Here is a 25,606-nt window from a genome sequence, read left to right on the forward strand (position 1 = left end):
TAGTGCCCGCTCATCACTAGTTACCAGTACTGAGCACCCGAGCATGGTAGTGCCCGCTCATCACTAGTTACCAGTACTGAGCACCCGAGCATGGTAGTGCCCGCTCATCACTAGTTACGAGTACTGAGCACCCGAGCATGGTAGTGCCCGCTCATCACTAGTTACCAGTACTGAACACCCGAGCATGGTAGTGCCCGCTCATCACTAGTTACCAGTACTGAGCACCCGAACATGGTAGTGCCCGCTCATCACTAGTTACCAGTACTGAGCACCCGAGCATGGTAGTGCCCGCTCATCACTAGTTACCAGTACTGAACACCCGAGCATGGTAGTGCCCGCTCATCACTAGTTACCAGTACTGAGCACCCGAGCATGGTAGTGCCCGCTCATCACTAGTTACCAGTACTGAGCACCCGAGCATGGTAGTGCCCGCTCATCACTAGTTACGAGTACTGAGCACCCGAGCATGGTAGTGCCCGCTCATCACTAGTTACCAGTACTGAACACCCGAGCATGGTAGTGCCCGCTCATCACTAGTTACCAGTACTGAGCACCCGAGCATGGTAGTGCCCGCTCATCACTAGTTACCAGTACTGAACACCCGAGCATGGTAGTGCCCGCTCATCACTAGTTACCAGTACTGAGCACCCGAGCATGGTAGTGCCCGCTCATCACTAGTTACCAGTACTGAGCACCCGAGCATGGTAGTGCCCGCTCATCACTAGTTACGAGTACTGAGCACCCGAGCATGGTAGTGCCCGCTCATCACTAGTTACCAGTACTGAACACCCGAGCATGGTAGTGCCCGCTCATCACTAGTTACCAGTACTGAGCACCCGAGCATGGTAGTGCCCGCTCATCACTAGTTACCAGTACTGAGCACCCGAGCATGGTAGTGCCCGCTCATCACTAGTTACCAGTACTGAACACCCGAGCATGGTAGTGCCCGCTCATCACTAGTTACCAGTACTGAGCACCCGAGCATGGTAGTGCCCGCTCATCACTAGTTACGAGTACAGAGCACCCGAGCATGGTAGTGCCCGCTCATCACTAGTTACGAGTACTGAGCACCCGAGCATGGTAGTGCCCGCTCATCACTAGTTACCAGTACTGAACACCCGAGCATGGTAGTGCCCGCTCATCACTAGTTACCAGTACTGAGCACCCGAGCATGGTAGTGCCCGCTCATCACTAGTTACCAGTACTGAGCACCTGAGCATGGTAGTGCCCGCTCATCACTAGTTACCAGTACTGAACACCCGAGCATGGTAGTGCCCGCTCATCACTAGTTACCAGTACTGAACACCCGAGCATGGTAGTGCCCGCTCATCACTAGTTACCAGTACTGAGCACCCGAGCATGGTAGTGCCCGCTCATCACTAGTTACGAGTACTGAGCACCCGAGCATGGTAGTGCTCACTCATCACTAGTTACGAGTACTGAGCACTTGAGCATGGTAGTGCCCGCTCATCACTAGTTACGAGTACAGAGCACCCGAGCATGGTAGTGCCTGCTCATCACTAGTTACAAGTACTGAGCACCCGAGCATGGTAGTGCCCGCTCATCACTAGTTATGAGTACTGAGCACTTGAGCATGGTAGTGCCCGCTCATCACTAGTTACGAGTACAGAGCACCCGAGCATGGTCGTGCCTGCTCATCACTAGTTACGAGTACTGAGCACCTGAGCATGGTAGTGCCCGCTCATCACTAGTTACGAGTACTGAGCACCTGAGCATGGTAGTGCCCGCTCATCACTAGTTACGAGTACCGAGCACTTGAGCATGGTACTGCCCGCTCATCACTAGTTACGAGTACTGAGCACCCGAGCATGGTAGTGCCCGCTCATCACTAGTTACGAGTACTGAGCACCCGAGCATGGTAGTGCTCACTCATCACTAGTTACGAGTACTGAGCACTTGAGCATGGTAGTGCCCGCTCATCACTAGTTACGAGTACTGAGCACCCGAGCATGGTAGTGCTCACTCATCACTAGTTACGAGTACTGAGCACTTGAGCATGGTAGTGCCCGCTCATCACTAGTTACCAGTACTGAGCACCCGAGCATGGTAGTGCCCGCTCATCACTAGTTATGAGTACTGAGCACTTGAGCATGGTAGTGCCTGCTCATCACTAGTTACGAGTACAGAGCACCCGAGCATGGTAGTGCCCGCTCATCACTAGTTACTAGTACTGAGCACCCGAGCATGGTAGTGCCCGCTCATCACTAGTTATGAGTACTGAGCACTTGAGCATGGTAGTGCCCGCTCATCTCTAGTTACGAGTATTGAGCACCCGAGCATGGTCGTGCCTGCTCATCACTAGTTACGAGTACTGAGCACCCGAGCATGGTAGTGCCCGCTCATCACTAGTTACGAGTACTGAGCACCTGAGCATGGTAGTGCCCGCTCATCACTAGTTACGAGTACCGAGCACTTGAGCATGGTAGTGCCCGTTCATCACTAGTTACGAGTACTGAGCACCCGAGCATGGTAGTGCCCGCTCATCACTAGTTACGAGTACTGAGCACCCGAGCATGGTAGTGCTCACTCATCACTAGTTACCAGTACTGAGCACTTGAGCATGGTAGTGCCCGCTCATCACTAGTTACCAGTACTGAGCACCCGAGCATGGTAGTGCCCGCTCATCACTAGTTACGAGTACTGAGCACCCGAGCATGGTAGTGCTCACTCATCACTAGTTACGAGTACTGAGCACTTGAGCATGGTAGTGCCCGCTCATCACTAGTTACCAGTACTGAGCACCCGAGCATGGTAGTGCCCGCTCATCACTAGTTATGAGTACTGAGCACTTGAGCATGGTAGTGCCCGCTCATCACTAGTTACGAGTACTGAGCACCCGAGCATGGTAGTGCTCGCTCATCACTAGTTACGAGTACTGAGCACCCGAGCATGGTAGTGCCCACTCATCACTAGTTACGAGTACTGAGCACCCGAGCATGGTAGTGCCTGCTCATCACTAGTTACGAGTACTGAGCACCCGAGCATGGTAGTGCCCACTCATCACTAGTTACCAGTATTGAGCACTCGAGCATGGTAGTGCCCGCTCATCACTAGTTACGAGTACTGAGCACCCGAGCATGGTAGTGCCCACTCATCACTAGTTACCAGTACTGAGCACCCGAGCATTGTAGTGCCCGCTCATCACTAGTTACGAGAACCGAGCACTTGAGCATGGTAGTGCCCGCTCATCACTAGTTACCAGTACTGAGCACTCGAGCATGGTAGTGCCCGCTCATCACTAGTTATGAGTACTGAGCACTTGAGCATGGTAGTGCCCGCTCATCACTAGTTACGAGTACCGAGCACTTGAGCATGGTAGTGCCCGCTCATCACTAGTTACGAGTACTGAGCACCCGAGCATGGTAGTGCCCGCTCATCACTAGTTACGAGTACCGAGCACTTGAGCATGGTAGTGCCCGCTCATCACTAGTTACGATTACTGAGCACCTGAGCATGGTAGTGCCCACTCATCACTAGTTACCAGTACTGAGCACCCGAGCATGGTAGTGACCGCTCATCACTAGTTACCAGTACCGAGCACTCAGGCATGGTAGTGCCCGCTCATCACTAGTTACCAGTACTGAGCACTTGAGCATGGTAGTGCCCGCTCATCACTAGTTACGAGTACCGAGCACTTGAGCATGGTAGTGCCCGCTCATCACTAGTTACGAGTACCGAGCACTTGAGCATGGTAGTGCCCGCTCATCACTAGTTACGAGTACCGAGCACTTGAGCATGGTAGTGCCCGCTCACCACTAGTTACCAGTACTGAGCACCTGAGCATGGTAGTGCCCGCTCATCACTAGTTACGAGTACTGAGCACCCGAGCATGGTAGTGCCACTCATCACTATTAGTTGTAAATATGGGTGATAGCTATAATGTAGTGATATTTCCCTTTCTCATCTTGACCTCGTGCAATATAATTGTTCTGTAGCCACAATGGGACATGTGCAGATGTTTTTGTCTGGGAGGATGGGATGGAGCATTACCCAGCATCTGATGGACTGTCTGCCCCCCGCCGTACGGACACTCCAGGTTCTAATTTCTCCTGAGCGCGGCACTTTTGCCCCTGATCCGCTGTAAATTGATTCGAATGGCTGCCAGACAAGTTACTTTATCTGATGTCAATGGGAGACTATAAAAAGATGCCACTCTGGTTCAACAAAATGATTTTGCATGGCAGGATTAAAAATAGTAATTCAATGTGCAATTACAAGTAGCCTTAAATTAGCCGGAGTCTTAATTTAGCAGCCGGGGCACATCAGGGTGTCGTCTACCGGAAGGTCTGCAGGGAAAATCCGCACAGTAGAGATCGCTGGCCGAGTCTTGCCGGAGAGCCTAGAGCGGGCACAGCTGGGGGCTGTCAGGGACGGCAGCCATGATCAGCAGCAGAGGCGCAGGGCACAGAGTCGTCAGTGTCAGAGATAATATCCTGAAGTGTTAGGAGCTTGTGGGATGAAAAGATGAGACCCCCAAGAGCTGCTCCATCAGCGTCTGTAGAGAGATTGTACAAAGCACTGATGTCCTCTTATCTGGGCCATTGGGACCCCACAAGCACCGGAGCCTCAGTGTGACTTTATCTTCTGCACCATCGCTGTGCCATGGGCACATGACGAACATTCAGGGCACAGGACCACTGACTCTAACCTCTGTAGTTACTGCCACCCAGATCCTAGACCCCTGAACGACCAGCCCTAAAGTAGCTGAGCATGTGTGTCGCCCTGGAATATGGGGTACTCGGTCCCGGGCGGTGTATATCTTGGGAATGTCACGTTGGTGGCCGTTGCCCGGTTCCGTGCCCTGGGCCCTTTTTGTAAAGGGGATATATTTACAAGGGAGTTGTGACGCCACTTGAGGTGATGTGGCTATGTGGATGGACAATGTCCGCTACTGGGGCTGGTGTTAATGGCAGCCTGGATGTTAGACCCTCCGCAAGCAGGCCCGGGCCCCAGAGGGTAGGTGTAATGATGGGTGCCGGAAGAAAGTAGTCCACACAAGGGTTCAGTGCAACTGGTCTTTACTCACTTTTGCTGGTGGTAACTGGTCACCTGAGGCCGGCTGGTTTCACCTTCTGGTCCTCTGTCCCAGTGCCAGTGTAGTAATCTGGTGCCTTCTTCCCCTGCACTTGTCTCTGGTTAGTGGGTCCCCGTGGCATAAAGCAACTGGGGTTCCCCGTACGGTGGTGTTTCTTTCCACTTCAGTTTGTATGACCGTAGCGTGAACCCTGTAGGGTGGGAGTCTCTGGTCCTGTCCCCGGCTCTCTCTTTGCTACTGAGTTTCGGATTTTTAGGATCAGCAAGGTCCTTGATGGTCCCCTCACTGTGCAGGTGTTAACAGGTCAGCTTGGAGCTTCTGCCTGTCCTAGGGTCCTGTACCACGTCGGTGCATAGTTCCGGGAGTACTCCACCGTACTCCACCGGCAACTACTCTCCTGAGTACCAGGTCACCGTCAACCCCGTGTCAGTGCATCTTCTCCTGTCCACCTTCACTCCTCGACACTCTACTCTGCACTGACTACTGTCTTCAGTCTGCCCCTGCCACCTGGTCAATTAGTGGACTGGACTGGCTTTACCTCTAGGCAGTCATCCATTGGTCCGACCCTAGCCCTGTACCATTGTATGGGGGATTGTTGGGGAAAACTGGGATTACCTGGAGTTTTTGTGTGTTACCAGCACTGGTCTTCCAGTATGTACTCTTAAGTTTACCCCCAAAAGAAGGCAGGCATCCCTCGCTCCCCAGGAGGATCGAACTTACCGAACCCCATACATGTATAGTTGGCAAGTGAATATGCTTCTCTCACATACAGGTTTGCGTCGTTGTCAGGTCCCCTTGTGTTCCACAGCGGTCGTTTCTCCTGCGTTCCACAGCGGTCGTTCCTCCTTTCTTCCACAGCGGTCGTTCCTCCTTTCTTCCACAGTGGTCGTTCCTCCTGCGTTCCACAGCGGTCTTTTCTCCTGTTTTCAACAGCTGTCGTTCTTCCTGTGTTTCACAGTGCTCGCTCTCCCTGCGTTCCACAGCGGTCATTCCTCCTGTGTTCCATAGCGGTTGTTCTTCCTGTGTTCCACAGCGGTTTGTCCTGCCTTTCACAGCGGTCATTCCTCCTGCATTCCACAGCGGTCGCACTCCCTGCTTTCCACAGCGGTCATTCCTCCTGCATTCCACCGCGGTCGCACTCCCTGCTTTCCACAGCGGTCATTCCTCCTGCATTCCACCGCGGTCGCACTCCCTGCTTTCCACAGCGGTCATTCCTCCTGCATTCCACCGCGGTCGCACTCCCTGCTTTCCACAGCGGTTGTTCCTCCTACGTTCCACAGTGGCCATTCCTCTCATGCTTTCCACAGTGGTTGCTCTCCCTGCTTTCCATAGCGGTTATTCCTCCTGCATTCCACAGTGGTAATTCCTCCTGCGTTCCACAGTTCTCGCACTCCATGCTTTCCACAGTGGTTGCTCTCCCTGCTTTCCATAGCGGTTGTTCCTCCTGCATTCCACAGTGGTCGTTCCTCCTGCGTTCCACAGCGGTCGTTCCTCCTGCGTTCCACACCAGTCGTTCCTCCTGTGTTCTACAGTGGTCGTTCCTCCTGCGTTCCACAGCTGTCGTTCCTCCTGCGTTCCACACCAGTCGTTCCTTCTGCGTTCCACAGCGGTCGTTCCTCCTGCGTTCCACAGCTGTCGTTCCTCCTGCGTTCCACACCAGTCGTTCCTCCTGTGTTCTACAGCGGTCGTTCCTCCTGCGTTCCACAGCTGTCATTCCTCCTGCGTTCCACAGTGGTCGTTCCTCCTATGTTCCACAGTGGTCGTTCCTCCTGCGTTCCACAGTGGTCATTCCTCCTGCGTTCCACAGTGGTCATTCCTCCTGCGTTCCACAGTGGTCATTCCTCCTACGTTCCACAGTGGTCGCACTCCATGCTTTCCACAGTGGTTGCTCTCCCTGCTTTCCATAGCGGTTGTTCCTCCTACGTTCTACAGCGGTCGTTCCTCCTGCGTTTCACAGTGATTGTTCCTCCTGCGTTCCACAGCGGTCACTCTCCCTGCTGGCCAGAAGCTGTATCACTGTGACTTAGTGAGAACAAGTGATTCTGTAACTCAATGTGTGTGTGAGTGGAACGGCGAGGGACCTGACAGCAACACTGATTTCTGTGGGGGAGCCCATCCAAAACCAGGACTTGCCAGCTATAGTTGTTCAGGGTCTGATGAGTGTGATTTTTTGGGGGGCCGTCTGCTTTCTTTTTGGGCTATCTTCTCACTTGTCGGGGGTGTCTGCTGTCTTTAATGAATTGTCCTGCTGTATTCTTTAACTTTTTTATCTGCTTGGACCGCAACTAGGGCTTATTTTTGGAGTTGGGCTTATATTTGAAACATCCTCTGAAAATCCCTGCTAGGGCTTATTTTTGGGGAAACACAATATCTACTTGCAAATAGCTCATTTTTGGGGTCCCAGGTGCTCACTGATTTAATGTACATTACTTTTGCTAAATCCCTTTATTGGTGGACATTCATTTTATGGAAAAATATTATGGTAAGAACATAAAAAAAATAAGTTTTTCCTCCGATCCCAGATTTCACATTAAACGTGCACTGACATCCTTACACAGTCACCTTGTTTTACCCTGTGCTAAAATCAGCCCGAATAAACGTCAGCCGGCGAATCCTCTTACCTCGCCGAGCCGAGCGCAGATCTAATAGTTACAAATGAGGGAGATGAATTCCCGTATTAAATAAGTAATTCCCCCATATATTAATAATATAATTGTATAAGGGATTGGCATTAACAAGCCCCGGCCTCGTGATAATTCGGGCAACCGGCTTCTGGTGGGGAAATGTCAGGGAGTCTGGATATAAAGAAGAGGTCTGGGATTTTTGATCAGGTCATATCCATCATCGGGGGGTGTGTGGGGGCACTTTGTATTCAGGGGACTCGATTTATGCACCGCGTGAAGCAAATAAAATGATTGATTAGAATAGATTTATATTATTTAAATTTCGGCTGCAGTCCCATTACTATTTGATTAAACACACTGCTTTCCTGCACTATCCATCTTTTGGCATCTATGAAGCCGAGCACCAAATAGGCGGGATGATGGCACCTGAATTATGCAGAGTTCATTTTCTCCTCATTGCTATTAAAATGCCGGGCAGCTTTTCATAGTTCTACTTTTCATCTAGTGATTTGCAACAAATATCCCCTTTGGATCTCTCCTTGCAAAGCATCATTTCATGTCTCTTTTTAAATATAGTTTTGGAAACCCCGGATCGGTAATTGATTTCTCTCGGTTGCAGCTTGATGATCAATGTGTCACATTTAACACAGCAACAAAGTGAAGCTTTATTCCAAAAGTATCGTTCACTACAAGGTGTTATCTGCATTGCAGTGCTGCATTAGGAACACATCATTAATAGACAACTCCAGGTGAACACACTGCTTATAGGGGTGCAGTCGTATATCGTGCACTTACAAGGGTGCGGTCGTACATCGTGCACTTATAGGGGTGCGATCGTATATTGTGCACTTTTAAGGATACGGTCATATATCGTGCACTTATAGGGGTGCGGTCGTGCATTGTGCACTTATAGGGGTGCGGTCGTACATCATGCACTAATAGGGGTGCAGTCATACATCGTGAACTTATAGGAGTGCGGTCATACATTGTGCACTTACAGGGGTGCGGTCGTATATCATGCACTTATAGGGGTGCAGTCGTACATAGTGCACTTATAGGAGTGCGGTCGTACATCGTGCACTTATAGGGGTGAGGTCGTTTATTGTGAACTTATAGAGGTGCGGTCGTATATCATGCACTTATAGGGGTGCAGTCGTATATCGTGCACTTATAGGGGTGCGGTCGTACATCGTGCACTTATAGGGGTGCAGTTGTACATCGTGCACTTATAGGAGTGCGGTCGTACATCGTGAACTTATAGGCGTGCGGTCGTACATTGTGCACTTATAGGGGTGCAGTCGTATATCATGCACTTATAGGGGTGCAGTCGTTTATCGTGCACTTATAGGAGTGCGGGCGTATATCATGCACTTACAAGGGTGCGGTCGTATATCATGGACTTATAGGAGTGCGGTCGTATATTGTGCACTTATAGGGGTGCAGTCGTACATCGTGCACTTATAGGGGTGCGCTCGTATATCATGACCTTATAGGGGTGCAGTCGTATATCATGCACTTAAGGAGTGCGGTCGTACATCATGTACTCATATATATTTATACGTTACATTACAGAACAGGATGATGGATGGAAACAGGGACATTAAAGAGTAGGGATACTTCTGCACTTTGCAAAAAAATCTCAAACTTTTGAGTATACAGATCATAGTTACATAGTTACTTAGGTTGAAAAAGCCCCCGGTCCACCTAGTTCACCCTTCCTCCACCAATTCTACATTTTGTCCCTAAGTCATTTATAACCAACAATGTTGTGCACTGAGGAAATCCTCCAGCCCTGAGATAAAAGCTGTTATAGTATCTGCCATTACTACCTCTTGTGGTCGGTATTCCACAGTCTGACTGCTCTAACTGTAAAGAACCCTTTCCTATTTAGCTGTCGGAATCGCTTTTCTTCCACTCGCAGTGAGTGCCCCCTGCTCCTTAGTATTGTCTTTGGAAGGAATGCAGAGCTATTTGTTTCTTTGAAAGTTTAGACCTGACAGCACTTACCAGCTATTTTAATGGGTTCCAACGAGACGTAACTTCCCATAAATATGTATTTTCTTTCCTGCTGTTTTCCTGATTCCGACATTGTTTTTCTTTTTCTTTGATTCCTACGCCTCTGCATTCCTGAGATATGGTCCCCTCTTCCATGTATTCAAATCTACTGTCGATAGCCAAGTGGGTGTGGTCATCTCTATGGGCATCTTCTTTAAAATCAAGCCCCTTTGTGTAATGGCCCCCTCTTCCATGTATACAAATCTACTGCCTATAGCCAAGTGGGCGTGGTCATCACCGATTTTCTGTGGGCGTCTTCTTTAGGATCACACCCCTTTGTCTAACAAGACTAGACTGACGCACAAGAAAGAAGGGACCCTATCTCAGGAATGGAGAGGCGCAGGAAGAAAAGAAAAACAACCCCGGATTCAGGAGATCAGCGGCATTTAGACCAGGTTCAAAAAGTTTAGACCTGACAGCACTTACCAGCTCTTATAATGGGTTCCAACAAGATGTAACGTTCCATAAATATGTACTTTCTTTACCTGGTGTAAATTCCACTGTTCTCCTGAATCCGGTGATGTTTTTCTTTTGTTCCTATGCCTCTCCATTCCTGAGATACAGCCCCTTATTCCATATATACAAATCTACTACCTATAGCCAAGTGGGCGTGGTCATCACCGCTTCTCTGTGGGCGTTTTCTTTAGAATCACACCCCTTTGTCTAACAAGACTAGACTGACACACAAGAAAGAAGGAACCCTATCTCAGGAATGGAGAGGCATAGGGAGAAAAGAAAAACTACCCCGGATTTAGGAGATCAGTAGCATTTACACCAGGTTAAAAAAGTTTAGACTTGACAGCATTTACCAGCTTTTATAATGGGTTCCAACAAGATGTAGCTTTTCATAAGTTTGTATTTTCTTTGCCTGATGTAAATGCCGCTGTTCTCCTGAATCCGGCGTCGTTTTTCTTTTGTTCCTACACCTCTCCATTGCTGAGATATGGCCCCCTCTTCCATGTATATAAATCTACTACCTATAGCCAAGTGGGCATGGTCATCAATGCTTCTCTGTGGGCGTCTTCTTTAGGATCACACCCCTTTGTCAAACAAGACTAGACTGACACACAAGCAATAATTGGCCATATCTCAGGACTGGAGAGGCGCAGGAAGAAAAGAAAAACAGCCCCGGATTCAGGAGATCAGCGGCTTTTACACAAAGAGATATTTAGTGCCATGACAGTTCTTCTTTAAGGCTATTTTGTATAGGTGTATGTATGCTGAATCCTAAAATGCAGATGGACATAAGGATTTCATAAATGGAAGAATTTAGCAATTTCGTCAGGATTAATCAGCAATTTAATGTGTATGGTTCCGTCCTAGTTTGGATTTTGCCATATTCCTTTTTGTTTTTAATGGAGATGAATCCCTGCTGGAGGTTTACTCCTCTCTCACTAATTGGCACACATGCATGCTCAGCCAAAATGAGCGTACATACTGTATGTAAAGGAGGGTTGGGAGGAATACCTGCCTGATGACTGATCTTGCGACTGCACCTTCACTCTCTTCTATCTGAGAGCAGATCACATTAATCAGAGTTTGCAAGTACCGTAGTATTCAGCTATTGAGGTATATTGCTTTGCATGTGAGCTGCAGACATAAAACAATAGACTTCTTTTTTTTTTTTTAACAATGAACATTTACTTTAAGACCATACATTACTTAATTTAATGTTTTAAATGGATTGGACTAGTTTGGACTTTGTTGGTTTTCTGCTTCAATACATAAATGTATCTTTGTAAAAATAAATCTGATTAATAGTGCAAAAAGGAAAAAATCTGATTTAAAGGTGTTGTCCAGGATAAGTAAAGATTTCCTTTTCCTTGGAAGGATCACATTCTTGTCCATGAGATGTGTCACATATTAAAGTTCACCTTTACTGAAGTGAATGGAAGTGACAGCAGCCTGCACTATTATTATTTTCAGGTTTTTCGGCCTGCGCTATTAATCAGATTTTTTGTGAAATAAAATGTCAAACTTTCGGAATCTGCTTATTTCCTGTGTAATGTAATCTTCTACTAGCGCTGTATAATCATACGGATTTCTTTCTTGTTTTCCAGGGGTTCGTCTTGACAGAGTTCGCGGGGGCCGACAGAAGTACAAGCGCAGAATAGACGCGGAGAACAGCCCGTACCTGAACCCGCAGCTTGTCCAGCCGGCCAAAAAGCCATGTAAGTAATTGCTAATACAATTTCCATCAATACTACATAAAACTGATTATCATTAGCACTATCAGCATCAGTACAAGTGGGGGAAAGTAGAAGCTGCCTCCCAAATTTGCCTATTGTTGAGGCCTCACGTATTCTACAAGATCTCAACCTTGTCCTAACTTTCCCCAGATCCATATTGTTGTAGAACCTGTAACTCTATCCCCACCTTCTAAGATCAAACTATTTGAATACTTTTATGGAAAGTTTTGGACATTTGCCACCGGATTTTTGCATTCACTAATTGCAACAGAGACACCTGCAGGCTAAACTGAGAACTGCAAGCATTCAGGTTATAATACCGTAATAATACCGTACATAATACGTATTTAAAAATGTCAATCTCCACTTCACAGAAAAGTTTCTGAAAAGGAGCCCTGGTGATTTACTGGTAGCAGAGATATATTGCCATTAAATGGACTCTAGTAAGAAAAACAAGGCAGCTGCACAAGAAAGAATTTTTGTCTATTCGGACATTCGATAAATATGCATCATAATGGGGAGTCACTCTCACAATGGCATTCATAGCATTATCATAATATATATATATATATAAATATATATATATTTTTATATATATATATATATATATATATAAATATATAAAATAAATATATATATATATATTTTTTATATATATATATATATAAAATAAATATATATATATATATATATATGTGTATATATATATATATATATATATATATATATATATATATATATATATTTATGAATTGACTCATTGAGCTCCGCTACATCTGTATGGCGTTCTTTATGGACTGCCTCCCCCTTCTTTTTTCTTTCAAATCCTCCATAATAGATAAGGGCACTAATAAAGCTTCATTTAAAGGAATGCCTATGGTGTATGATTTATACTGAGCAAATATTACATCTGTGATTATGGTATTCTGCAGTGCATAAAACGGCCGCTGCCATAATCATTAGCTCATCGGAGCTTCCTGCTTCCACTACTAAGTGGGTTTTGCAGTTTTCACTTAATGGGTTTGACTGCTCAGCCTACCAATGAAAGTACATTAGGAGGCCCATTAATGTGCAAGCTAAAAATGAGCAAAGGCTGCAATGCTTCATTTCACCTGCGGTGGCGCTGCAGGGAAACCGGCCACTTGGTGCCTGGTTTTCCTGCAACTGATCGATAGTGATTAGAGCAACAAGAAATCCTGTGATTGGTTAAATTGACTGGATCCTAAAAACAAAAGATTTTGGGATAAAATCGGCCCATCTGATCACATTACCCTTACCAAAAGACGAGATTGTTTTCCAGCCTAAGGGGTACTTTGCACACTACGACATCGAAGGTGCGATGTCGGTGGGGTCAAATCGAAAGTGACGCACATCCGGCGTCGCTGTCGACATCGTAGTGTGTAAAGCATTTTTGATATGATTAACGAGCGCAAAAGCGTCGTAATCGTATCATCGGTGTAGCGTCGGTCATTCCCATGATTTGGGAAAGACCGATGTTACGATGTTGTTCCTCGTTCCTGCGGCAGCACACATCGCTGTGTGTGAGGCCGCAGGAGCGGGGAACATCACTTTACCTGCTGCCTCCACCGGCTATGCGGAAGGAAGGAGGTGGGCGGGATGTTTACGTCCCGCTCATCTCCGCCCCTCCGTTTCTATTGGCCGTCTGCCATGTGACGTCGCTATGACACCGCACGACCCGCCCCCTTAGGAAGGAGGCGGGTCGCCGGCCGGAGCGACATCGCTGGGTAGGTAAGTGCATGTGAAGCTGCCGTAGCGATAATGTTCGCTACGCCAGCAATCACAAGATATCGCAGCTGTGACGGGGGCGGGGACTATCGCGTTTGGCATCGCAGCATCGGCTTGCGATGTCGTAGTGTGCAAAGGGCCCCTTAGTCTGAAAGTCTGCTGTCACTCTATACGTCACTATATGTGACTGCAGATTTGTGAATCCTCACATCATGCCTAGTGGTGGCACTCATATCACTGCAAGTAGGTGATTTGCATACTTCTGGCCACATTCCAACTAGACTGCTTCTGGCCTCACTCAATACACTTGCATTAACCGAGACCATATACAGTCTACTCGACACGTGACCACATGTATTCAAATCACATACTTGTAATCACACGCTGAGTCTCATGCCCTTTAAAGGGATTTCCAGCCTTAGGCTAAAAGTCTGCAATGACTATATGTCACTATATGTGACTGCAGACTTCAAAATCCTCACATCATGCGGATTGCACACTATGAGGCTTCCCTATTGGCAGTTATATGATTGCAAATATGTAATTTGCACATTTTTGGCCACATTCCAACTAGACTGCTTCTGGCCTCACTCAATAATAATAATTTTATTCATTTATATAGCGTTATTAATTCTACAGCACTTTACATACAGTACATACGCAACACTGTCCCCATTGGGGCTCACAATCTAGAGTCCCTATCTGTATGTCTTTGGAGTGTGGGAGGAAACCGGAGAACCCGGAGGAAACCCACGCAAACACGGGGAGAACATACAAACTCCTTGCAGATGGTGTCCTTGGTGGGATTGAACCCAGGCCCCCAGTGCTGCAAGACTGCAGTGCTAACCACTGAGCCACCATGCCGCCCAATGCACTTCCATTAACAAAGACCAGGTACTGTCTAGTTGACATGTGACCACATGTATTCAAATCACATACTTGCAGTCATACGTTGAGTCAGGCCCTTTAAAGGGGTTTCCATACTTAGACTAAAAGTCTGCAGTGACTCTGTCACTGAACGTGACTGCAGACTTGGTAATCCACGCATTGTGCAAAGTGCACTCTGTGAGGATTCTCCAGTGGTGGTTATGTGACTGCAAGTATATGATCTGCATACTCCCGACCACATTCCAACTAGACTACTTCCAACCTCTCTCAATAAACTTGCATTGACCAAGACCAGATACAGTCTAGTTGGCATGTGACCGCATGTATTCAAATCACATACTTGCAGTCACACTTTGGGTCATGCCCTGTAAAGGGGTTTCCAGCTTTACACTGAAAGTCTGCAGTCACTCTAAATGTCACTCTATGTGACTGCAGACTTGGGAATCCACACATTGATTGTGCGTAGTGTGCACTGTGAGGATTCTCCAGTGGTGGTCATATGAGTGCAAGTATTTGAATTGCATATTTCTGGACACATTCCAACTAGACTGCTCCCAGCTTCACTCAATATTGTATTGACCGAGCCCTGAGCCCATAAACAGTCTAGTCTGCATGTAACCGCATGTATACACATCAAATACTTGCAGTCAACCGCAACTAACGACACCAGCACTGGAGAATCCCCGCAGTGTGCACTATGCACAATGTGAGGATTCACAAGTCTGCAGTCATGTAGAGCAACACATAGAGTCACTGCATACTTGTCGCTTAAGACCGGACAACGCCATTAAGGGCTCTTTAAAATCAGAGAAAAGGCTATGAAAAAAATGGTTTTGAAAGGAAAGTAGCCATGTTTTTTTTTGTTTTACAAATTTGATACATCCCTTTTAAAGTGCTCCAACCACTGTCCTGTAGATCTTCTAGTTACCAAATAGATCTAAAAGGGTATTCTGAATCCCATCCTGTAAAATTACACCATATTTTTAGGATTTCCCATCGCTTTATGATCAATGAGGAGATACAGAACTGATGTAACATTGTGTCCCATTTACAAGTTTACCCCTGTGCTCCGGGTTTTTGGTCACCTGACCTTACAGAAAAAAAAAATTAAAAGGGGAGTCCATCAATTCTGTATCTTGTGATGAGGGTCCCATATTGTGGTCCCCCACTGATCATATACTCTTTATATGATAATGAAAAACCTCTTTAATTTTTTGGTAATTCCCATTCTTTCCAATAGGGGTCAGTAACGAGTTCAGCGTAAGTGTCAGGCACAAGTAACATGGGAAAAAAAAAATAAATAACAGATTTTTAACTGTTCGCAAAAGGACATTTTAGTTTTGTCAAAGGAAAAACAACCAGTTTTACATAAAATTAAGGCTTAAGTGAACATATGGCATAGATTCCCTTTGCCTTTCCAAAAACATTATGCTGATTATACCTTCAATTGTCCAATCTGGCATCCACGACTCAGCTCCACTAAGCTGTTCCGCAATTCTGTAAATACATTTTAGGGTTGCATTAAGCAGATTTGATGCATTATAATGAAAACTTTCCGATAATACTATAAAATTTAATAAACCGTAATGCTTAATTTCATTAGGGGTTTAATTTCGGTGGATTTGGAGATGTAGAGATTACCCTCTTTTTTTTTTTTTTTCATTTATTGAGTTTTGTCATTGTTGACGGTGTCACTCGCACAAAAAAAAAAAAAGATTACGAGAGATACAGTCACAGCTTTTTCTGATGTCGCCGTTTTTGGAAATTACGGAATTGTGTTTCAAAGGAAATGGACTATTATTACTTTTTAAAACTTTTTTTTATGATGATTTATGAAATCAACAGTTTTTATATCATGATTTATGAAAAATAAAAATTAGCAATCTTAAAATTTTCACACTGGCCACTTGGGACTGTTTTAGACTCTGACTTCCTGTTTTTTTTCAGGAAGACTTTTCAGCAGTTTAGTTATCATCACAGATAGGATTAAAGGGGTTGTCCACCATCATTCATTCCCCTTGTTCGCCCCCCGAAAAATTAATAAGCCTATATCAGTAATCTTGCAATTTTCACACTGGCTACTTGGGTCTGTTTTAGACTCTAACTTCCTGTTTTTTTCAGGAAGCGTTTTCAGCAGTCTAGTTATCATCACAGATATGATTAAAGGGGTTGTCCATTACTTGGACAACCCCCACTCATTCCCCTTGTTCGCCCCCCGAAAAATATATAAGCTTATATTAGTAATCTTGCAATTTTCACACTGGCCACTTGGGACCGTTTCAGACTCTAACTTCCTGGGGGTTTTTTTTAGGAAGAGTTCTAAGCAGTCTAATTATCATCACAGACAGGATTAAATGGGCTGTGTATTACTTGGACATCCCCTTCTCAATCCCCTTGTTTGCCCCCCCAAAAATAAATAAGCCTATATTAGTAGTCTTGCAATTTTCACACTGGCTACTTGGGTCTGTTTTAGACTCTAACTTCCTGGGGTTTTTTTAGGAAGCGTTTTCAGCAGTCTAGTTATCATCACAGATAGGATTAAAGGGGTTGTCCATTACTTGGACAACCCCCACTCATTCCCCTTGTTCGCCCCCAGAAAAATAAATAAGCCTAAATTAGTAATCTTGCAATTTTCACACTGGCCACTTGGGACTGTTTTAGACTCTAACTTCCTGTTTTTTCAGGAAGAGTTTTCAGCAGTCTACTTATCATCACAGATATGATTAAAGGGGTTATCCTCCCCCATTCATTCCCCTTGTTCGCCCCCAGAAAAATAAATAAGCCTATATTAGTAATCTTGCAATTTTGACACTAATCATTTGAGACTGTTTTAGACTCTTAACTTCTTGATTTTTTTTTACGAACAGTTTTCAGCAGTCTGCTTATCATCACAGATATGATTAAAGGGGTTATCCACCCCCATTCATTCCCATTGTTCGCCCCAGAAAAATAAATAAGCCTATATTAGCAATCTTGCAATTTTCACACCAGCTATTTGGGACTGTTTTAGACTCTGACTTCTTGTTTTTTCAAGAGGAGTTTTCAGCAGTCTAGTTGTCATCACAGATATGATTAAAGGGGTTGTCCATTACTTGGACAACCCCTACTCATTCCCATTGTTCGCTCCCAGAAAAATAAATAAGCCTATATTAGTAATCATGCAATTTTCACACTGGCCACTTGGGACTGTTTTAGACTCTAACTTCCTGTTTTTTTCGGAAAGAGTTTTCAGGAGTCTAATTATCATCACAGACAGGATTAAAGAGGTTGTCCATTACGTGGACAACCCCCCACTCATTCACCTTATTCGCCCTCGTTAAAATAAATAAGCCTATACTCAATTCCAGGGTGGCTGTGATTCAAGCGATGTCTGAAGCCACTTTCCCGGAGCCCAAGTGACATTGTTATGAAACGCAAGCCCAGCGACCAATCAGCGCTGGCATTCTGTCTCCCCGCCCGATCATTTGAGCAGGAAGTCAGCGCTGCGCTCACTTCCTGCTCAAAGACGAAAGCTGGTGCTGATAGGTCACAGTCCCCACGTGTCATAACAAAGTCATGTGAGCCCCAGGAACTTCAGACATCGCTGGGCCACGGTCGCGCAAGAGGAGAGTATAGCCTCATTTATTTTTCTGGGGGGAAATATGGGGAATAAGAAAGGGTGTTCCAAGTAGAGGACAACCCCTTTAATCCTGTCTGTGATGATAATTAGACTACTGAAAATTCTTCCTGAACCTCCCCCCCCCAGAAAGTTAGAGTCTAAAACAGACCCAAGTGACCAGTGTGAAAATTGCAAGATTACTAGTATAGGTTTACTAGTATAGATTACTGGTGTAAGCTTATTTATTTTTCCTGGAGTGTACAAGGGGGATAAGAAAGGGTTGTCCAAGTAGTGAACAGCCCCTTTAAAGAATGATATACACAGCTGATTAGATAGAAGCCATAAATCACAATAGGCGATATCACCGCATCTCCTGCTCCACCACGCTTCAAAATGACCTTTGCACACGCTTATTAGATGCTTCAATACAAAATATAGGGTCTGAATCTCTTCATTGCTGCTAATGTACATGTGCACTTTTTGAAAGAACGAGTTTGGAATAGAAATAGATTTTTTTTTTTTTTTTTACATGGATTGCGAAGTGTTTGTCCTTTATTTATTATATTTTTTTGTTATATGTCACACATTAAAAGCTGATTTAAAGTTGCTAATTTTTCTTATGTCATTTTCTTTAATTTTACTAAGCCCCACTTGCACTGTTGAAGCATTGCAGGCCTAATGAAACTTTTTTATATATATATATATATATATATATATATATATATATATATATATATATATATATATATATATATGTGTGTGTGTGTGTATATATATGTATATATATATATATATATGTGTATATACATATATATATATATATATATATACAGTCAGGGCCAGAAATATTTGGACAGTGACACAAGTTTTGTTATTTTAGCTGTTTACAAAAACATGTTCAGAAATACAATTATATATATAATATGGGCTGAAAGTGCGCACTCCCAGCTGCAATATGAGAGTTTTCACATCCAAATCGGAGAAAGGGTTTAGGAATCATAGCTCTGTAATGCATAGCCTCCTCTTTTTCAAGGGACCAAAAGTAATTGGACAAGGGACTCTAAGGGCTGCAATTAACTCTGAAGGCGTCTCCCTCGTTAACCTGTTATCAATGAAGTAGTTAAAAGGTCTGGGGTTGATTACAGGTGTGTGGTTTTGCATTTGGAAGCTGTTGCTGTGACCAGACAACATGTGGTCTAAGGAACTCTCAATTGAGGTGAAGCAGAACATCCTGAGGCTGAAAAAAAAGAAAAAATCCATCAGACAGATAGCAGACATGCTTGGGGTAGCAAAATCAACAGTCGGGTACATTCTGAGAAAAAAGGAATTGACTGGTGAGCTTGGGAACTCAAAAAGGCCTGGGCGTCCACGGATGACAACAGTGGTGGATGATCGCCGCATACTTTCTTTGGTGAAGAAGAACCCGTTCACAACATCAACTGAAGTCCAGAACACTCTCAGTGAAGTAGGTGTATCTGTCTCTAAGTCAACAGTAAAGAGAAGACTCCATGAAAGTAAATACAAAGGGTTCACATCTAGATGCAAACCATTCATCAATTCCAAAAATAGACAGGCCAGAGTTAAATTTGCTGAAAAACACCTCATGAAGCCAGCTCAGTTCTGGAAAAGTATTCTATGGACAGATGAGACAAAGATCAACCTGTACCAGAATGATGGGAAGAAAAAAGTTTGGAGAAGAAAGGGAACGGCACATGATCCAAGGCACACCACATCCTCTGTAAAACATGGTGGAGGCAACGTGATGGCATGGGCATGCATGGCTTTCAATGGCACTGGGTCACTTGTGTTTATTGATGACATAACAGCAGACAAGAGTAGTCGGATGAATTCTGAAGTGTACCGGGATATACTTTCAGCCCAGATTCAGCCAAATGCCGCAAAGTTGATCGGATGGCGCTTCATAGTACAGATGGACAATGAACCCAAGCATACAGCCAAAGCTACCCAGGAGTTCATGAGTGCAAAAAAGTGGAACATTCTGCAATGGCCAAGTCAATCACCAGATCTTAACCCAATTGAGCATGCATTTCACTTGTTCAAATCCAGACTTAAGACGGAAAGACCCACAAACAAGCAAGACCTGAAGACTGCGGCTGTAAAGGCCTGGCAAAGCATTAAGAAGGAGGAAACCCAGCGTTTGGTGATGTCCATGGGTTCCAGACTTAAGGCAGTGATTGCCTCCAAAGGATTCGCAACAAAATATTGAAAAGCCGCAGAGCCCAACTCGCGAAAATTGTGTCACTGTCCAAATATTTCTGGACCTAACTGTATGTGTGTATATATATATGTATATATATATAATCCAAATTTTGGAATTTTTCAAAAATATATATATTTTTTTCTTTCTTAAAAACAATAAAAAAAAGGTTTAGAAACAAAAGGATCGTATGAAAATGTGAACCATATTTTCCGTTATTTTATTTTCCATTATTTTATATTCATCACCGTACAGTTTTGCCTCTAAGGCTTTTTCCTTGTTTTTTTTTTTTTTCCATGTGAATGAACGAAGCAGATGCAACAGAAAACTGGAAACTATTGATTCCAATTAGGGAAACATTAAATAAGCCTGTCTTATCTAGAAACTGTGCTCGTGGCTAAATAATGGCCTTAATACTAGTGGTCCGAGAAAATGCCATCATCTGTTCTTGTGATGCAAAAATATTTTAAAGCATCTGATATATTTTTATTTTTTTTTTCACTTTTCACCTTTTAAAAATTTTCCCAGTATATTTCTAACATTTTATTTAAAATAAATGCTGTTTAATGTTATAGATTTTCCAAGAATAAAATTAGATTCTGAATGAAACCTGATATTTGTCAAAAGCGTGGGTTAAAATAAATTATATAATAAAAAAATACATTTAAAAGAATAAAAATATATACCGTATTTTTTCTTTTTTCCCTAAATCTATCATTCTTTTTACTAAAATGTAAGCTCAACTTAACACTAAATGTTCTGAATCATCTGGAGCTGCCTAATTATATCATTTCTTCAGTCCGGAAAATGAAGATTTATTACGGTTTGCAGCAGGATCAGCTTCATTATCTGCATGAATTTTTTTGCCGTTATTCACTTTTCGGAATGACAAATTGTAACATTTTGTGGAAAAGTTGGTAAACATAAAAGGGTACTGAGTTGTCGGAAGTGTCGGTGTTTTATTAGGTTGAATTGTAGGGTGGAAAGATTTGGACAAAAAGACTGTTTTGGTTTTTTTTTAATTCTTGACAAAAATTTCCAAAATTTTATTGACGGGTTGACCAAAGCGAAAAATTTATGTTTTGAATCCCACCCTAAAGCCCTATAGTTGGCCAGTGGATATCGGACTGTGGGTCGAAAAGATCAAAAAATAATCAAATATATCTGTCACGCCCAGACAAGGGATTGCCCGGGGCACAGCACAACTCAGAGGTACAATGGGGGTGGAAAGGGGGTGGGAAGGCTCTTAGGGAGGGAAAAGGGGAGACGGGACACTACCTGACACTAACCTGTATCTGCACCCTGAGCTTCCTAATGTCCCTATGTAGGTCCTTCCCCCCGCCGCCTTCACATGCCTGGTCCCTAGCTGTACTTACACTCACCCTGGCTATTGCAACGGCCGCTGAGTACACTTGTCTTCACCACTCCAGTAATAGAACACAGGGGAAGACAGACAGGGAACATAGGCAAAAAGGATATACTCCAACTACCACAGTTGCAGCCAAACACCAAGCTGCAAGCAACAACTTCAATCCTGCAGCCAGACACCAGGGCTGCAGACAACAGGACTTCAGCACCTGCAAGAAGCTTCCACTCTCCAAGGTGGTTGGATCAGAATGAATCTTGATATCCAACATCAGATGATGGGACATGTGACTATTTGAACCCTTAACGACTTTGGCCCGTAACGGTAGATCCTAAGCCATATAGTTATAATCACTGGCGACAGCTGCGGGCAGCCAGCGGCGATCCACGCACATGTCAGCTGATTTGAACAGCTGACATGTGTGCCTCACGTACGTGGGTGGATCCACGATCCACTTGCGCCTCTTAACCCCCTAAATCGCTCTATCAAAATGGGACAGGGCAATTTAAATCCCCGCCGCAGTAAATCTTCACTCACCTGGCCCCATCAGTGGCGCTGTGATGTGATTAGCCAATGGTTGCCATGGTAGCACAGGGTCATGTGATGACTCCTGTAGCTAACATGACCTAACCTAAAAGTTGAAATCACTCCCCATTCGCCCCATTGACAATTAGAGTTTAAAAAATATACACACATTTTTTATCACCGCGTTCAGAGATGCCCGATTTATCAAAATATAAAATCAATTAATCTAATCAGTAAATGGCATAGCGGTGAAAGATTTCCCAAATTTTGGTTTTTGGTCACTGCAAATTTTGTGCAAAATGCAATAACAGGCGATCAAAATGTAGTATTTGCGCAAAAATGGTACCGTTGAAAATGTCAGCTCGAGATGCAAGGAATAAACCGTCACTGAGCCATAGATCCCGAAAAATGAGAAAGCTATGGGTCGCAGAAAAGGGTGCAAAAAGTGTGTCACTTTTTTTGGGCAAACTTCTAAATTTTTATTAATCCCTTAGATAAAAGCTAAGCTACATGTTTGGTGTCTTCGAACTCATACCGACCTAAGGCATCACACCGACAGATCAGTTTTACCATATAGTGGACACTATGAATAAAATATCCCAAAAATAATCATGCAATCGCACTTTTTTTGGCAATTTTTCCGCACTTGGAATTTTTTGCCATTTTTTAGTACACTATATGGTAAAACGTATAGTTTTGGTTAAATAAGATCTAGAAAAACCCAGTCTTTATAATACTTATAACTAGCTTTACACAGCCCCTTACTGGCATCAAAATGATTATACTGATTTACATTCATTGCTTTTCACTGTGTCAGTCCTTACTGTTCCGCAAGTATTCTATTCATGTAGTGATTAGGTTTTTATTAGCTTTTTTTTATCTATTTTAGATCAGAGAAGGTTTATTTTCAGCCTTTTTTTTAGAACATAAAACTGGATAATTTCCGAATAACTCAAATGCTCAAAATAAAAATAAATAAACCAACTCATCTACGATATACGGCAGCGAGCGGTATTATTTGGATCATCTAATAAACTGCGGCTTTTCGCTGTGATATTTTTAAACTCTGCCTTTCAGGAAGCACGTTCTTCTCTTACGGTTTTATGATGTATGGGAGGTTCTCAGCGCGATGATACACAGATGATTGCTGTATTTTTGGTAACACAGAGATCCTGCTATTGATCGGGCCGTGCTGTGGTCTATTTCTTACAGATAACAAGATTGTCTCACATTTGCTGGTGGCTGAGCCTGAGAAGATCTATGCGATGCCTGACCCAACCATTCCCGATAGTGACATCAAGGCCCTCACTACCTTGTGTGACCTGGCTGACCGCGAGCTGGTAGTAATTATAGGATGGGCCAAACATATTCCAGGTATGATAATATCTCTGTAAATGTGGTAAAAAATTAAATATCATATATTTCATACAAAATTAACTGTTTGATAAAAAGTATAATTGCTGAGCTACTTAAGACCACATCATAGCTATGTGCTCAAAAGGTGCGAGGACAGTGGCGTAACTTGAACCTCATGGGCCTCGATGCAAAAGCTCTAACAGGGCCCCCAATTATTGCAAGTCTTTAATAGTAGTGGTCTATTCATATGGGCCAAAGGGACTTTTGGGTCCCCTGAGCTCCAAGGCCCAGTTGCCATTGCTACCCCAACCACTTCTTCATCTTTTGGGTGTTGATGACTTAGGGCGGAAAGTGACGCACATCCGGCGTCACTTGCGATGTCGTAGTGTGTAAATCCTAGATGATACGATGAACGAGCGCAAAAGCGTCGTTATCGTATCATCGTTGCAGGCTCCGACATTTCCATAATGCCGGTGCCGCGACAGGTACGATGTTGTTCCTCGTTCCTGCGGCAGCACACATCACTGTGTGTAAAGCCGCAGGAACGAGGAAAATCACCTTACCTGCCGCCGGCGGCTATGGAAGGAAGGAGGTGGGCGGGATGTTTACATCCTGCTCATCTCCGCCCCTCCGCCGCTATTGGCCGCCTGCCGTGTGACGTCGCTATGACGCCGCACGACCTGCCCCCTTAGGAAGGAGGCGGGTCGCCGGCCAGAGCGATGGTCGCAGGGCAGGTGAGTGCATGTGAAGCTGGCGTAGCGATAATTTTCGCTACGCCAGCTATCACAAGATATCGTACCTGCGACGGGGGCGGGGACTATCGCGTGCGACATCGCAGCATCGATTCCATGAGTAGTTATCAGATGAATGTTCATTTGGCAAATGACTATCTCTTCCAACTCACCCACACATGAGAGCGCAACTCTGTTGAGTGTGCATGGGTTTTCCATGGGGAGTAAGGAGTACGTTGACACATCGAGCAGCCACTTATCTACCCTAAAAACAAAAGGATTGGCCATATTCCAGCTCGATCTTTCACTTCTCCTACATCATCTATTAAGGAAGGAGTCGGTGTGGCCCCATACACATGAGATGGTGGCCGTCAAAATAATTGGATTCAGATGTGGAGATAGAGGGTAAGTGGGTGCTCTCGTCCGCTGGCCTGGATGTCTTTATAAAGACTGCACAGACCAGAGCTCATCCCACTGAACGCTCACACTCATTTCCCTGGGATTAAACACTACTCATAAAACACAGGATGAGTGAACCACACATTGGTAAGGCTTTATTGATTTAACAAATAATAGGACCCATATGTCTGGCCTAATTAAGTACAGGTCACCCCCTCACAAGTAGCCAAATGCTCTGTCGTCACATATGGTTTAGATTAAAGGCTACAATTCTAGGTACTGTCATTGCAAAGTCTACAGAGCTTAAAACCATAAAATTTATGCAACGCTACCTAATTAAAAATTAAAATTCTAAAAGTCTTGGACAACTTCTTAAAGTGTTGGACCAAGTGGTGGAATCATTTTTTTTATTTTCCATGGGAACTCTATCTCACCAGTTGTCTAATACTACTTGAAAATCCTTTAGAGTATGTACCCACGATCAGGACTCATTGCGTCCTGGATGCAGCAGGTCCTGACCTACGGGGCCATGTGTCTCCTCTGCAGGTGAACGCAGGAGACTGCAGCTGCTCATACCCACGATCAGGGTTCGGTGCGCTGCGGTCTCCTCACTGTTTTCTCCCTACGGAGGATGCATGTGATTCTACAGCAAACAATTGACATGCTGTGGTCTGGAAACACGCACCGCAGGTCAATGTTTGCTGTGGACAAAACAAGCACAGTGGGCACGGGGTTTCAAGAAATCCTGTCCACTATGCTTGTACTGTACAATGCAGTGTTTTGGACGCAGCTGAAACTTGCTGCGTCCAAAACGCTGCAAACACTGATCGTAGGCACGCATCCTTAAGGTTCTTT

The 25,606-nt window shown here is 44.6% G+C and overlaps 1 protein-coding gene across 9 annotated transcripts in view; it reads left to right on the forward strand.

Annotated features, from left to right (window-relative positions):
* The window catches only part of ESRRG (estrogen related receptor gamma), a 1,119,561-nt gene that overhangs the window by 1,006,934 nt on the left and 87,021 nt on the right, over positions 1-25,606 (forward strand). For all 9 annotated transcript variants that reach the window (XM_075339129.1, XM_075339124.1, XM_075339125.1 and 6 more), the window contains 2 exons: positions 11,796-11,906; positions 23,478-23,639. In XM_075339129.1, coding sequence (XP_075195244.1) covers positions 11,796-11,906; positions 23,478-23,639 — 273 coding nt within the window. The remainder of the gene's footprint in view (positions 1-11,795; positions 11,907-23,477; positions 23,640-25,606) is intronic.

Source organism: Anomaloglossus baeobatrachus, chromosome 3 (assembly GCF_048569485.1).
Source record: "Anomaloglossus baeobatrachus isolate aAnoBae1 chromosome 3, aAnoBae1.hap1, whole genome shotgun sequence".
Taxonomy (NCBI): Eukaryota; Metazoa; Chordata; class Amphibia; order Anura; family Aromobatidae; genus Anomaloglossus; species Anomaloglossus baeobatrachus.